Consider the following 13,964-nt stretch of genomic DNA (forward strand, 5'->3'; position numbering starts at 1 on the left):
ACGAATTCCATCTCCATAATATTTTGTTAGGACATGATGAATCTAATGAATAAGAAAAGAAAAGCCCTAAAAGTTGTAACCATTCAGAAAATATAATACTAGTTAATTGCCTATTAAATTGGAATGATAAGGGAAAATTAGTAAACACATCTGCTATAGTGATATTAGGGTTAGAAATGATTCGAAAAAGATTAGGAAAAGAACAATATAAAGTACAACTGCCATTGTCATGACATATATTCAACCAAAAAGAAGTACTGGAACCATCGCCTACAACTCTATTAATACCCATATCAAATATTTGAGTAAGATCTAAAATACTAGACCAAAAAGATGAAAAACTATTAGAATCTAAACCATTGAGGTCATATTTGGTAATAAGAATTGATTTTCACTTTCCTTTAACTGTTGGATCTTTAAATCTAAACCACCATTTAGCTAAGAGGAAAATATTCATGTAATTAAGGTTTAAAACACCTAAGCCCCAATGATTTTTAGGCAAACAAACATTTGACCACTTAATGAGATGATATCTCTTCCTTTTAGGAGCACCATTAGACCAAAGAAATCGTTTTCTAATTATATCAATTTTATTCCTAATAGTGACAGGCATTCTATAAATTAATAACCAATACAAGGGCATAAATGTCAAAACAGAATTTAATAACGTTACCCTACCTCCAAGAGATAATAGAGAACATTTTCAAGTTTGTAATATTTTCTCTATTTTGTCGACTAAAGGAAACCAATCAGAAATAGCCAATTTTTTCTAGTGTACAGGAACCCCTAAATATGTAATTGGCAAAGTACTCATTCTACAATTTAATTGTCTAGCTAAAAGAGAAGCTTCTTGAGTTGATAAATTAAGGGGAATAAGTTCACTTTTATCAAAGTTAATCTTCAAACCAGACAAAATTTTAAAGCCTAATAAAAGAAATTTCAGATGTTCAACAATAAGGGAATTAGCCTCCAAAAATAATAAAGAGTCATCGGCAAAGTGTAAATTCAAAACCTTAAATATTAGTACCTAATCCAAAAGAAGAGGGAGCAAAGAATCTCCTTGCCTAAGATCATGTTTACAATGGAAGTAATCACCTAACTCTCCATTAAACGAAATATAAGTCCTTCCACTTTGTAAGATATCACCAATTCAATTAATAAAGAGATTATCAAAACCTCTAGCAGCTAATACCTAAAGCAAAAATTCCAATTAACCTTATCAAAGACTTTCTATTTCCACTTTCTAGTTCTTTTTTAAAGTAATGTTTAATTTATAGTTTCTTTTATGATATCAAACTTCAAAAATTTAAAAATTTAAGTAATCAACAAATTTTGAACTCCATGTCTTTTTCACTTACCGTTGGATCAGCGATTTTCAAAGTGGCTTAATAAATAGTAAAGAATTCCAAAAAATGTAAAATTTGGTATCCAAGCACATATTAATATGGAGAACAAGATGAACGGTTTGGATCGGTCATTTGGACTTTAAATCCGGTGATTTATGGTCCAATACACAAAAATGCCTATGCATTGCAATGTATGGTAGCCTTACTCTATATATATATTGAAATCACAAATTTTGATAATCGAAAAGACAAGACAGTTAATCACAAATTGTCAAAATTTATTATTTATAGAACACCCAATTTATAATCATGTAATTTACATTGTATTTCTTTGATGATATCAAACCATTTCTAGATAATGTCAGTAGGTTAATTTAATGCATTTTTATTAGATCCAACGGTCCGGATGGGAAAAAAAAAATTTGATTCTCTGAATGGCACTGCATATACAAAATATTGATTTTAAAGGGGCATATCGATAAAAGGTCCTCTGTGCGTACGGATAACGCAATTATTGAAGAGAGGCAACAATATATAAATAAATGGTTTTGGTTAGTGATCGGTTATATCATACCTCAGCTCTCCTCTCTGCATCACTAGGTAAGAAAAGTATTATATATACGCTCATTAATTTTTTCTTTATTATTATGTTATCCACCTTTGTACTCTAGAAGCAAATTGTCTTATATATCCATACATATCTCTGGCAATTAATATAGTGTAAACTCTAAACTTATGTTTTAATTACTTGCATTTATTTCATAAGAAAATACCCAATATAAAGTAAATTGTGAACTTAGATTGTTCATTCTTATTATCTAATAGAACATATTTGACCTCATTTATGCTCCTCTTCTTTTTGCTTCATACTTTGTTTAAATGATTAGGAATAGTTTTACCTATTCATCTTGAATCGGGGTGTCCGATGAGACATAGAATTAAATTCGGTCTGATATTCTGTTGGAATCGTTCAATATATTTTAGAATTCGTACATACGATTTATTTTCAAATTATCTCTGATAATCTTAACCTAGATCAAATAATTCCGACTGAACATCAGATCAAATTTGATCAAAGCCCTATAAAACCGTCCCATTCCCCCTTCACCTATGTAGTACAACATGTGGAATTACTTTGGATCTATATAACTCAAATATAAATCTTCAATTGATTTTGTAATATTTAAAACCAATATTTGAGGAAATTTGAAATTTGATTGAGCAATTTTTTTTTCTTACAAGATTGAGCAATTAATCATGCAAGAGGAGGCCAAAAATGAAGGCACTAAAACTAAATCAAAGGGTATTTTCTCAGACAACTATTTAAACCTTGGTGGTGGATACAATAGCCCTCCATATCCTCCAGCTGGCTATCCACCTCAACACGGATCATCCTATTCACAGCACGGGTTATCCTACGCACAGCACGGGTCATCCTACCCTCAGTACGGATACGCGCCACCGCCACCACCTCCGACAACATATCCTTCCTATGGATATCCCCAGCCATGCTATCCATCTTCACCCCCACACCCTGTCCAAGCATACAACCCTTACAATTATGGCCATGGTAAATTACTTAATTGTTGTATGCAAATTTCCTTTTAATTTATTTATTTATTGAGGGTTGTGGTCGTAACTGAACTATTAAACATAATATTCATACAAAAATATAAATAGAGACCAAATTTTACATTTTTTTAAGCTTTTCTACTATTATTTCAAATTGGTAGAAAATCACTGTTTTCTTTCGGATGGTCCAAAACTTTTAGATCAGGTGAAAAATTAAGATCTTGGAAACTTAGAAAATTGGAATTAACTGTCATGTACATATTTTATTATGAAAAATAGCAACATAATATTTTGATTTCACCATTATGCCACCTTTGTACCTTTTCATTCAACAAGAAAAACAAAAATATTGACAAAAAGTCAAAAAAAAACTATTAGTTGTTGAGAACCAGTCTTTAATTCGTGATTAATAACAAACGCTGCCAGAGTGTAACATCTTGTCATATTTTTTTTATATAGATATTTAAATTTGAGAAATTTAATTTATCTTTATATTAAAAAAAAATGAGGCTATGGTACTTTGCAAAGTGCGGATTTGTTCGTGCTATGAATCAATATCACTGTTATTCAAGTTTAAATAGTCGATTTGAATTGTTTAACATGATCTCCATATGAAAATGTATTCCGTGACCAAAATCTTACAATTTTTAGGAACTTTTTTTTGTAAATAGTTAAAAAAAATCACTACTTTTTTTATAGTTAAAATTTTTCATATGAGGTGATGTAAATTGAGATATTTAGTCTCTAGATATGAATCACTCTGCCCTTTGCAAAGTACCGTTGATTCTATAAAAATATTATACTAGTTAGTTGTTTTAATGTTTGAAGTAGAATTAAGGTGTTCTTAAGATTACAAATTATTTGGTGAGTTAAACACTAAAAATATATTCAACTTATTTTAAATGACGAATTTAAACTGTCGCAACCGAGCTACTTCATGAAAAATGTACTTACATATCAAATTTATAAATTTTCAAATTAATTTAAAGTCAAGCAATACAAAATGTTTATAAGTTAATGTCAATTTTTCATTCTTGTATGTTGTCTACTTGACTTTATACTAAATTAATTTGTAAATTTATAAATTTGACGTGAAAACACATCATTTGTAAAATAGATTAGTTTCAACAGTTTAAATTCGTTATTTAAAATCAATCTGATAGACATTATTAAGAGTTAAACTCACCAAAAGAGATGGTGAACTAAAGAAAACGGGTAAAGATTTTAACAAAGCAATTTTAGCTTCATGCAGAGCACATACCATGTGCAGCCTTGTTTTGATTCTATAGTCAGTGCGCTGCATGGAGCCAAATCTTATCTGTTAAAATCTTTACCCAAAGAACACCCTAGTTTTACTCGGATTAGAGTAAGGCTACGGTGCTATGGGTTGCATAGAGGACTACGGTGTTACGGCTCAATATTCGAGTTTTCAAAATCCTAATGGTCGATCCGAACCGTTCATCTTGTTCTCCATATTAATATGTGTTTGGAGAACAAGATGAACGGTTCGGATCGACCGTTAGAATTTTGAAAACTCGAATATTGAGCCGTAGCACCGTAGCCCTCTATGCAACCCATAGCACCGTAGCCTTACTCCTCGGATATATTATTGCTCTACTAACTTGTGTTATTATGGCCACTAGACTATGTAGCTCCGTATGGATCCGGTAAACACGACTATGCAGCTCCGTATGGATCCGGTAAACACGACTATGCAGTTCCGTATGGATCCGGTAAACACGACTATGCAGCTCCGTATGGACCCGGTAAACACCAACAGCAACACTTTGACTATTATCAGCGCCATGAGGAGTTCAACATGTGCGAGGGATATGCACACAACAACCAAGGATACGGCCGTCGTCGTCGTTTCGGCATGAGCCGCGAGGTGCCGCCGGATGAAAATTAAAAGTTTAAGACCACACTGTCTGTCTCAAGTTGGTTTTCTGAAATATGTATCAAATGGCTGCCACCAAAAAATAATGTATCAAATGTAAGCTCTATGCATATCAATTCTATATATTATGACCAAAAAAAGTTGGTACAGAATAAGGCATGGTGACATTCCCTCTTATATTTTGAACTTAATTTGATCAAGTAATTAATCTTTAGCAAGTATATTTGTTGGTCTTTCGTTTTCGATCTTTTTAAGCATATATATTTTTTATTTCTTTCCATTCTTTTGTTGATTTATTACAAAATTCTGCATTTTCACCGCTTATTTGTTATTGTCTTTTAGAAATTTGTGATCCGTAATTAATAGGTAAAGATTATTTTTCATTAACTTAATGGATATGGATATGAAAAATACTTTTACGTACCCGGTTCGTATCATACATGTTAACACCCCTTATTTAATTAAATGTTTTGAAGGAATTTATATATTTTTAAGAAAAATTACCAGATGTTTAATTATAGATATGTTATTGTTAATGTAATAGTTTAATAATAAAACTTTATACAGTTTTAAGTATTATTTTATAATCCATTAAGGAATGTTAAATTTATATCTTTAAAATTTGAAATTATTTGATTAACAGTAAAATATATATTAAATCTCATTATTTTTTAGAATTGTTAATTTTATTAGAACAAATTTTTTTCAGGTGCATCCTCTATTTTTTAAAACGAATATTTATTAATTTAATTATTGCTACTAGTCATGGAATGCTTTCAATTAATTGTATGTTATCCTGTTGTTCTCAGCTGGTAGCTGTAGGACAACGTGTCATAAGCGTACCTGAGGTCCAATTATCAATCCGATACCTATGAATACTGTAGGGAATTCATTTTGAGATTCGTATCAGGTTAAAAGAACGGTCCAGATTTAGAACTTGCACCTCAGTTACCTGGGGATCCGAATTCAGGGGTCGGTGCCACTAACCATGTTTCCTGTTTCCTGTTTGAACATACAAAGACTATCCTTAAACCTCCCTGCCACTCTCTCCCCACCAATCCATTATTCGTTGGCCATCACCATTCCATTATTTGGTCCCGGTTCACATCCGTCTTCAAACCACTGTTGTTAAAGAGGATTCTATTATCAGTGTCGTTATTAAATAACAGTATACGGGCTATACGCTGGTCAGACAAATATGATATCGTCAAATAATTAATCAAAAATAATTAACTGATTAATCAGAAAAATATTTAACAGTTTGATTATCACTATCCGATCCGTTTGCACCCCTATCTTTTACAACACTTCCTAATACAAGCCTAGTGGGCCCCACTATTCAGTATAAGAGACTATTACATTCTGCTCCTGGCGCAATGAAAGTTAACTCCTCCAGTTTCTCCTTACCAACTACACGCATCTCAAAGCAGATCTAACGTCTAAATTCAGTGTTCTTGATCTGCTCTTCTCATTTGACCGTGACTTATCAACGACTCTTTTGTAATCCATCTACTCTGAGGTAATAAAATATTTCACTTTAGATTCGGACCGTTCGATCAGAATCCGATCCAATCTGGTACAAGGTGGAATGCTTGGTATTTCTTTAATATTCGTGCATATTCTGAAAGGAGGGGTTAAAATTTGAACAAAATATTATGTTACCTTAGAGGTTGGACGAATGCCTCCTTTCTCTCTGTGTCTTTGACTCTGAGAAGAAAACAAAGAAAGAAAGAGACATTTATACCTCTCCAATTCAAGCAATCTCCATTAGAGCATCTCCTTTTCTCACGTACTACCTACTAAACATGGGTTCGTACTACCTTTCTTTCTTCTTCCTCCTCTCGCTCCTCTGTCTCTCCTCCGCCGAGATCAAAACTCTAAAGGTCACCGCCGACAACCGTCCCTTGATTCTTTTCGAGAAATTCGGGTTCAACCAACTTGGATCCATCACAGTCCAGGTCGAATACTCTTCTCTCTCCGCCGCTCCATTCCCTTCCCCTTCTCTCCTCGGTTTCTTCCTCATTTCCGACGAATCTCTGATTCACCCCTCAAACCCCCTCCCCAACTACAATCCAAACCCTAACGATGGAAATTGCGTGCTTTTTCACCCCTACGTCAAGCTCCTCTTTACTTTCCATGATCTTTCGCCTCCTCCCACCAGATCCATCAATCGCACCTTCCCGATCACGCATCCAGATGAATACAACCTCTTCTTTGCCAATTGCGCGCCAGAGAGAGCTCTTGTTACCATGTCGGTTCGAACTGAAATGTACAACACCTTACCTGATGGATCGAAGGATTATCTCTCTGTAGGTCAAGCGCCAGTACCATCAATTTACACCATTTTTGCTTGTTTTTACGTGGTGTTTCTCTTCGTTTGGTTGTACCTCACTCTGTACAAGAATCGGCTGACGTCACATGGGATCCACCATCTCATGTCGGGATTGCTTGTAGCAAGGTCTCTGTACCTGATCTGTGCAGCTGAGGATCAGCATTATATTCGGGTCACTGGTACGCCGCATGGATGGGATGTGCTCTTTTATGTTTTCCAGTTTTTCAAGGGGGTTTTGCTGTTTTCTGTTATAGTGTTGATCGGTACCGGGTGGTCTTTTCTGAAACCTTTCTTGCAAGAGAGAGAGAAGAAGGTTGTCATGGCGGTTATTCCCCTCCAGGTCTGTTTGCTTTCTATTTTGGTACAAAGTTCCCAAGTTATTGGTAGTGGTGTCAACAGGTATGAAATGGGTTAGGCAGAAGCATTTCCATACCCTTTACCTGTTAAGTTAATGGAAAAAAACTTTACTCTTACACCTGATAAGCTGATGAAAGAAAAACCTTGCCCATACCTGTCTTATCGAATACGGTACTAGTCTGGTAAATGGATAAAAGGGTGCCATTGCAAAGATATATATGAGCCATGAATAAAACTATATCATATCATACAACATCCCCATATAAAAATATATCTATATATATAATTTTATAATTTTTATTTTTAGTAATTATATAGGGTAACATGTACAAAATAGTCGTACATTCTTACCCGCACCCTTACCCATTATGTTAACGGAAAAAAAACTTCACCCTTACCCATACCCATACCCAATAAGCTAACGAAAAAAAACCTTACCTGTACCCGTCTTATCGAATACCATTGACACCCCTACTTATTGATTGGATTGCTATTTTGTGAAATCTAGCACTGTATTTTGTAGTCAAATGTAGTATGGTTTTCATGTTTAGACTTTTGACTCAGTTATTTCTTCCAAATTTAGTAAGGTATTCACTTATGCATAGAGCACAAATTGTAGTTATTACTTCGTTTGGTATGATGTAAATTTAGCGTAGAACTTAAAATATTTAGCAATCAATGCTTAAGATGTAAACCAGTCACAGATGATGTGTACCTACTACCAGCAAGTCGCTCTTAATGTGAAAAAAAGGAAAATAGAGATCAATAAGTTAGTAACCGTACTACTATGAACCACAATTTTAATCAAGAGTAGGGTTACAATGTTCTATTTTTTTCGTGCCCCAATCATGTCTCATATCCTTATCTCCATTTCAAAATCCAAACCGTCAATCTGATTTGTTCAACATGATCTCCATATTAAAATGTGCTTGGAATCCAAAATTTATATTTTTTTTGGAAATCTTTTACTATTTTTTTTAGATAGGTACAAAATCAGTGTTTGAATGGCTCAGAATCTTCTACAACGGTGATTTTGTACCTTTCTAAAAAAATTTCAAAATATTACCCAAAAAATATAAAATTTGGTCTCCAAGCATATTTTAATATGTAGATCATGTTGAGTGGTTCAGATTGACTGTTTGGACTTTGAAAATGGAGATAAGGATGTGAGGCATGATTGGAGCACAAAAAAATGGGGCATTTTAACCCTACTCTTAATCTAATTGGCATTAGGTTTGCTAGATGCTTTGGTATATAGTGTCTAAAACCATGATTACTAACTCAAAACGACATCAAAGTGTTATTTTGAGATATTGCAAATCTCTCCCCTTGATCTCATGAACTTCTCCAAAAATTCTGAAGCAGCAGATATTCAGCAGCAAAATTGGCTACTCAATTGACAATAATGGTTATATAAGATTTTGAATCCTACCTCAAAAGACATACACATTCATACATGACACATATACATGTATAAAACAGGTGATAGCTAATGTTGCATCAGCAGTAGTGGGTGAGACAGGTCCGTTTTTGCGTGACTGGGTGACATGGAACCAGCTGTTCCTGCTGATCGACGTGGCATGCTGCTGTGCTGTGCTGTTCCCTCTAGTGTGGTCGATCCGGTCATTGCGTGAGTCATCAAAAACTGATGGGAAGGCAGCGCGCACCCTTGCCAAGCTGTCTCTCTTCCGGCAGTTCTACCTTGTTGTCATAGGTTATCTCTACTTCACACGCATTGTTGTCTATGCACTGCGCACTATTGCCAGTTACAAGTACCGCTGGGTTGCTGTGGCTGCTGAGGAGGTTGCCAGCCTGGCGTTCTACCTGTATATGTTTTACATGTTCCAGCCAATGGAACGAAACGAGTACTTTTTGTTGGATGAGGGGGAGGAGGAGCTGGCCGAGCGGGCGCTCAGAGAGGATGAGTTCGAACTGTAGGTTAATTTTGGGGGTCCTCTTCAAATATGGTAGCTATCTCTATTTTTTTTTTTTTTATTTGGAGTCATGTTAAGTTTTGGAGATCTCATATACTTTTTTTTTTTTTTTTTAATCTTTGTAAAACTTCTCTACTTTCTCTTTTGATCATTGTATTTAGGGTTTTGTATTTCATAGTTTCATACCCACCACCAAGGTGGATTGCTCTTGTTATTCTAAATGTTTGTAGATGGAGATACTGTTTCTATGAAGTTGATTATATTCTAGATCCTTGTATTTGTATCTTTTGTAAATTTTTTTATATTTTTCAACGTTTAAGATTGCTTCATGAGATGCCTTGTTAATTATTTTAATGTTTTGCAAACTTGTTCCAGTTTTGATGCTATGAATTACTTGTAACTGTGGTGATTTAATTGAAATGATAATATTCTCTGATCTTTTAGACTCTGTTTAAGAAGGGGTTTTGCGAGGGGAAGAAAAGAAAGCAAAGGGTGACGGATCCTGATTGCATTCAGTTACTGATTCCAGAACTATAAAATCAGTTACTGATTCCAGAACTATAAAATCGAAAGGGAAACAGATGGGAATCCATATCCTCTTTGGTACCGCACTGAGTTACACATAGTGGTTTGCTAACGGGTTACCCGTGACCCGTTCCGGGTAACCCGTTAGGGGTAACGGGTAGGACGGGTAAAGGGGTAGGCCGGGTACGGGTAAAACCCGTGACGGGTAGACGGGTAATTTTCCCAAAACCTCTATCCGGTCCGTTTATTACCCGTACCCGTTGCGGGTTGACGGGTACGGGTACCACGGGTACGGGTCCGGTCCGGGCGGGTTTTTTTTTTTTTTTTTTTTTTCTGTTTAATAGAAACGAACGGCCCAGATTTACTTAGGATTGTAGCAGATTTAAATAAAAGGTTGGATTTGGAATTGGAGGGACCCTACAATCCCTTAGGATTGCACTGGATCTGAAATTTAAAAGGAGGCCGCCAAAAAAATTTGAAATTCAAATTTGTAATGGGTCGGGTACGGGTAACGGGTACGGGTACGGGTAGACGGGTAGGCGGGTACGGGTAGGCGGGTAAACGGGTACGGGTACAACGGGTTTTTTTTTCAAATGCCTTGTCCGGCCCGTATATTACCCGTACCCGTCTACCCGTTTGACCCGGGCAACGGGTACGGGTCAAACGGGTAACGGGTAACGGGTACGGGCCGGGTAAAACGGGTTTAACCCGTTTCGGGTATAGCAAAAGACTAGTTACACATAAACGTGGCACGATTGGAATTCGGTGTCAATATTTACAATAAGGGGTCTGTTTTGAGATTCGTGCATTGTTAAAGAGCGGTATGGATTTAAAAGTTTTATGTCCGGTACCGAACTAGATCTGAATTTAATAGAGGAAAGGTGAAATCGCTATATAACTTCAGCGATTTTCTCACCTAATTCTCACCAAATTGAGAGAGACTTTTTTTTGTATTGACCTCCTCGCCTCTCCTGAGAAAAAAGAAAATTAACTTCTATCCAATATTGGGCCTACTTATCCATTACTGGTTGTTTGATGCTAAGGTTAAAAAGATATAATTTACTTTTCATCATACCTTACCTTACTAGTATAAAACACAAGTGTAGTATCTTTCTCTTGGACCTTTATTGCCTTATTGGGCCTGAAGTTGGTGAAATATCTATAACTTACATAAATAATCTCAATAATAGAGCACCAAACTCAAATTTTACTTAGACATAGCTAGGCACATAGACCTTAGACTGAGAAATCTCCTGCCAAGCTGGCTTTAAAATCATACAACATTAATTAATGAAGCCTAAATAGAGAGAGGAACAAACAAAACAAAAGAAAATCTCTGGTCGGTCTCCATAGAATAATGACTATTGAATTAATTAGCTTGCTTGGGGACCAATTCTATTGCCAGAATAATTTAAGTCTACATTGCAAAAAATCTTCTCACCACATATTTTCATCCACAAAAAAGAAAAAAAGAAAAAGACCGCGTAAATTTCATTGGTAATTATGGACAATCTGAACTGGTAGATCCCTGTCATGATTTTTTTTTTCTTTTTTTAAATTTGATATTAATGGGTAATGAAGCTTTCATATTTCAACAAAGGATACTTCGGTTGATGGTAACAGATCGGCTTAAATTTCGTCGAATCATGCGCAGTCGATAAGTCTGTTTCGAGAGTTATTGCAACAGAGACTGAGTAGAGGAGAGGGAAAGTGCAGAGCACGCTACCGTTGTAATATAATGGATACAAGTTCTACACGTAACTTTTCTGATTCAGAAAAAAATCAATTGAAAGAAAAAAAAAATCAGTTCCCATGGGCTCTGGTGTCTGGATTAATTATTGTAATTTGTTTTAAATTTAATCAATTTTGTTTTCTTGGGATTTATTTCATTTTTGTATCATAAAATAACAATAAAAAAGACATACAATGCGTCTATGTTGTATGGATATAGATACGGATATTGTATCACATACGATATGGAATATGGCGATACAACAATTGTCAAAGCAATACGGGTATCGAGTGATATGGATACAGATAGCGGTACATCAATACGATACATGTCAGATACAATACAGGACCATATATGAAGTAATGGAGTAACATAGCAATGCGTAATTAAAACATTGTATGCCTATATATATATATATATAGAGAGAGAGAGAGTGGCTAATATGCTTTCGGTAGCATATGGACCGAAGTGCTACCGGTTCAAATTCAATTTTTCAAAATCCAAACGGTTGATCTGAACCGTTCATCTTGTTCTCCATATTAATATGTGTTTGGAGACCAAATTTTACATTTTTCTGAATTTTTTTACTATTTATTAAGTATTTTACAAAATTGTTGATCCAACGGTGGCTGCTGATTTTACTGTTTTGTTAAGCTACCGTTGGATCAACAATTTTGTAAAATACTTAATAAATAGTAAAAAAATTCAGAAAAATGTAAAATTTGGTCTCCAAGCACATATTAATATGGAGAACAAGATGAACGGTTCAGATCAACCGTTTGGATTTTTAAAAATTAAATTTGAACCGGTAGCACTTCGTTTCATATGCTACCGAAAGCATATTAGCCACTCTCTCTCTCTATATATATATATACATTTTATATATTACACAAGTTTCAGTGCATGCCTTGTTTTTTTATTGAGAAAATATTGACAGTCAAGTCTTCCAACTATCAGATATCCACTAAAATTTTGTGTACCATAAAATTACAATAAAAAAAGGCCTACAATGCATTTATGTTGTATGGATACAGGTACAAATATTGTATCAGATATGATACGGAGTACATCAATACGACAATTGTCAACGCGATACAGATACGGGTATCGATATGACAATCTGATATACATATCAGATATGATATGAGACCATCTATAAAGTAACCCAGTAACATATTTAGCAATGCGTAAAACATTGTATGTGTGTACATTTTCTGATATCTTATATATTACACTAGTCTCAGTGCATGCCTTGTTTTTCTATTGAGAAAAAGTTGGCGATCAAACCATCCAACCATCAAATATCCACTAAATTTGTTCATTCATATTGAATTTTGAACATGTGACATTCTACACAGAGAATATGTACGTAATGCTTAAAACATTGTATATAAATACCTTTTCTGATATCTTATATATTGCACAAGTTTTAAATGCATGCTCCTTTTTTTAGAAGAGGTACGTTGGTGACTAAGTCATCAAACTGTCTAATATCTACTTGAAATTTTTATTCAAATTTCGAATCTGCAACCTTCTACGTAGAAAAAATGTAATGCGTAAAATATTGTGTGACAGTACACTTTCTAATATTTTATAGATTACACAAGTTTCTCTCTCTCTGTTTTTTTTTAAAAAAACTTGGCAGAGGCTGCCTAGGTAGGGGTGAAAACGGATCAGATACGGATCGGATAGTGGTAAAACCATATAGGTATCCATTTTATTTTTTGGATACGGATACAGATTGGATATTAGACGGATACATATGGATACGGATCGGATATTAGACGGATACATACAGATACGGATCGAATATTGGATATCCGTAGATATATACATAATATTTTCATAATTTATATTATATTATATGTTGTATATATACTATTCGGATACGGATAATTAAAATTCAAAACCATATTTGTACCACTATCCGTCCGGATATTCGGATATCCGTATCTAATTTTGGAATACGGATCTGAATTCGATCGGATAATATCCAACCCGTTTTCACCCCTAGCCTAGGTGCTCTTCTATCTCTCTCTTATTTTATTGAGTAGAAGTTGGCAGTCAAGCTATCTAACTATCAAATATTCACTAGAGATTTTCATTCAAATTTCAAACTTGTAACCTTCTATATATATATATAATATATGAAGCATAAAACATTATATATATGCCAATACATTTTTTGAAATCTCATGGATTACACAAGTTTCAGTTGCATACCTCATTTTCTTTTCTTTGTTTTATTGAGAAGAAAGTTGCAGCCAAA

General features: G+C 34.6%; 2 protein-coding genes across 2 annotated transcripts; both read left to right on the forward strand.

Moving 5' to 3' along the window:
• The first annotated feature begins 1,842 nt into the window (after positions 1 to 1,842).
• LOC144575139 (uncharacterized) lies at positions 1,843 to 5,036 on the forward strand. Its single transcript, XM_078325259.1, has 3 exons — positions 1,843 to 1,946; positions 2,589 to 2,916; positions 4,562 to 5,036. Exons 2-3 carry the CDS (start codon positions 2,604 to 2,606, stop codon positions 4,825 to 4,827), a joined length of 579 nt encoding a protein of 192 aa, XP_078181385.1. The 5' UTR covers positions 1,843 to 1,946; positions 2,589 to 2,603; the 3' UTR covers positions 4,828 to 5,036.
• Positions 5,037 to 6,540: 1,504 nt separating this feature from the next.
• Positions 6,541 to 9,767, forward strand: LOC144574760 (protein CANDIDATE G-PROTEIN COUPLED RECEPTOR 7-like). The gene is made up of 2 exons (XM_078324812.1): positions 6,541 to 7,487; positions 8,987 to 9,767. Exons 1-2 carry the CDS (start codon positions 6,621 to 6,623, stop codon positions 9,440 to 9,442), a joined length of 1,323 nt encoding a protein of 440 aa, XP_078180938.1. The 5' UTR covers positions 6,541 to 6,620; the 3' UTR covers positions 9,443 to 9,767.
• The last annotated feature ends 4,197 nt before the right edge of the window (positions 9,768 to 13,964 follow it).

The sequence above is a fragment of the Carex rostrata genome, chromosome 23, assembly GCF_964058835.1.
Source record: "Carex rostrata chromosome 23, lpCarRost1.2, whole genome shotgun sequence".
NCBI lineage: Eukaryota > Viridiplantae > Streptophyta > Magnoliopsida > Poales > Cyperaceae > Carex > Carex rostrata.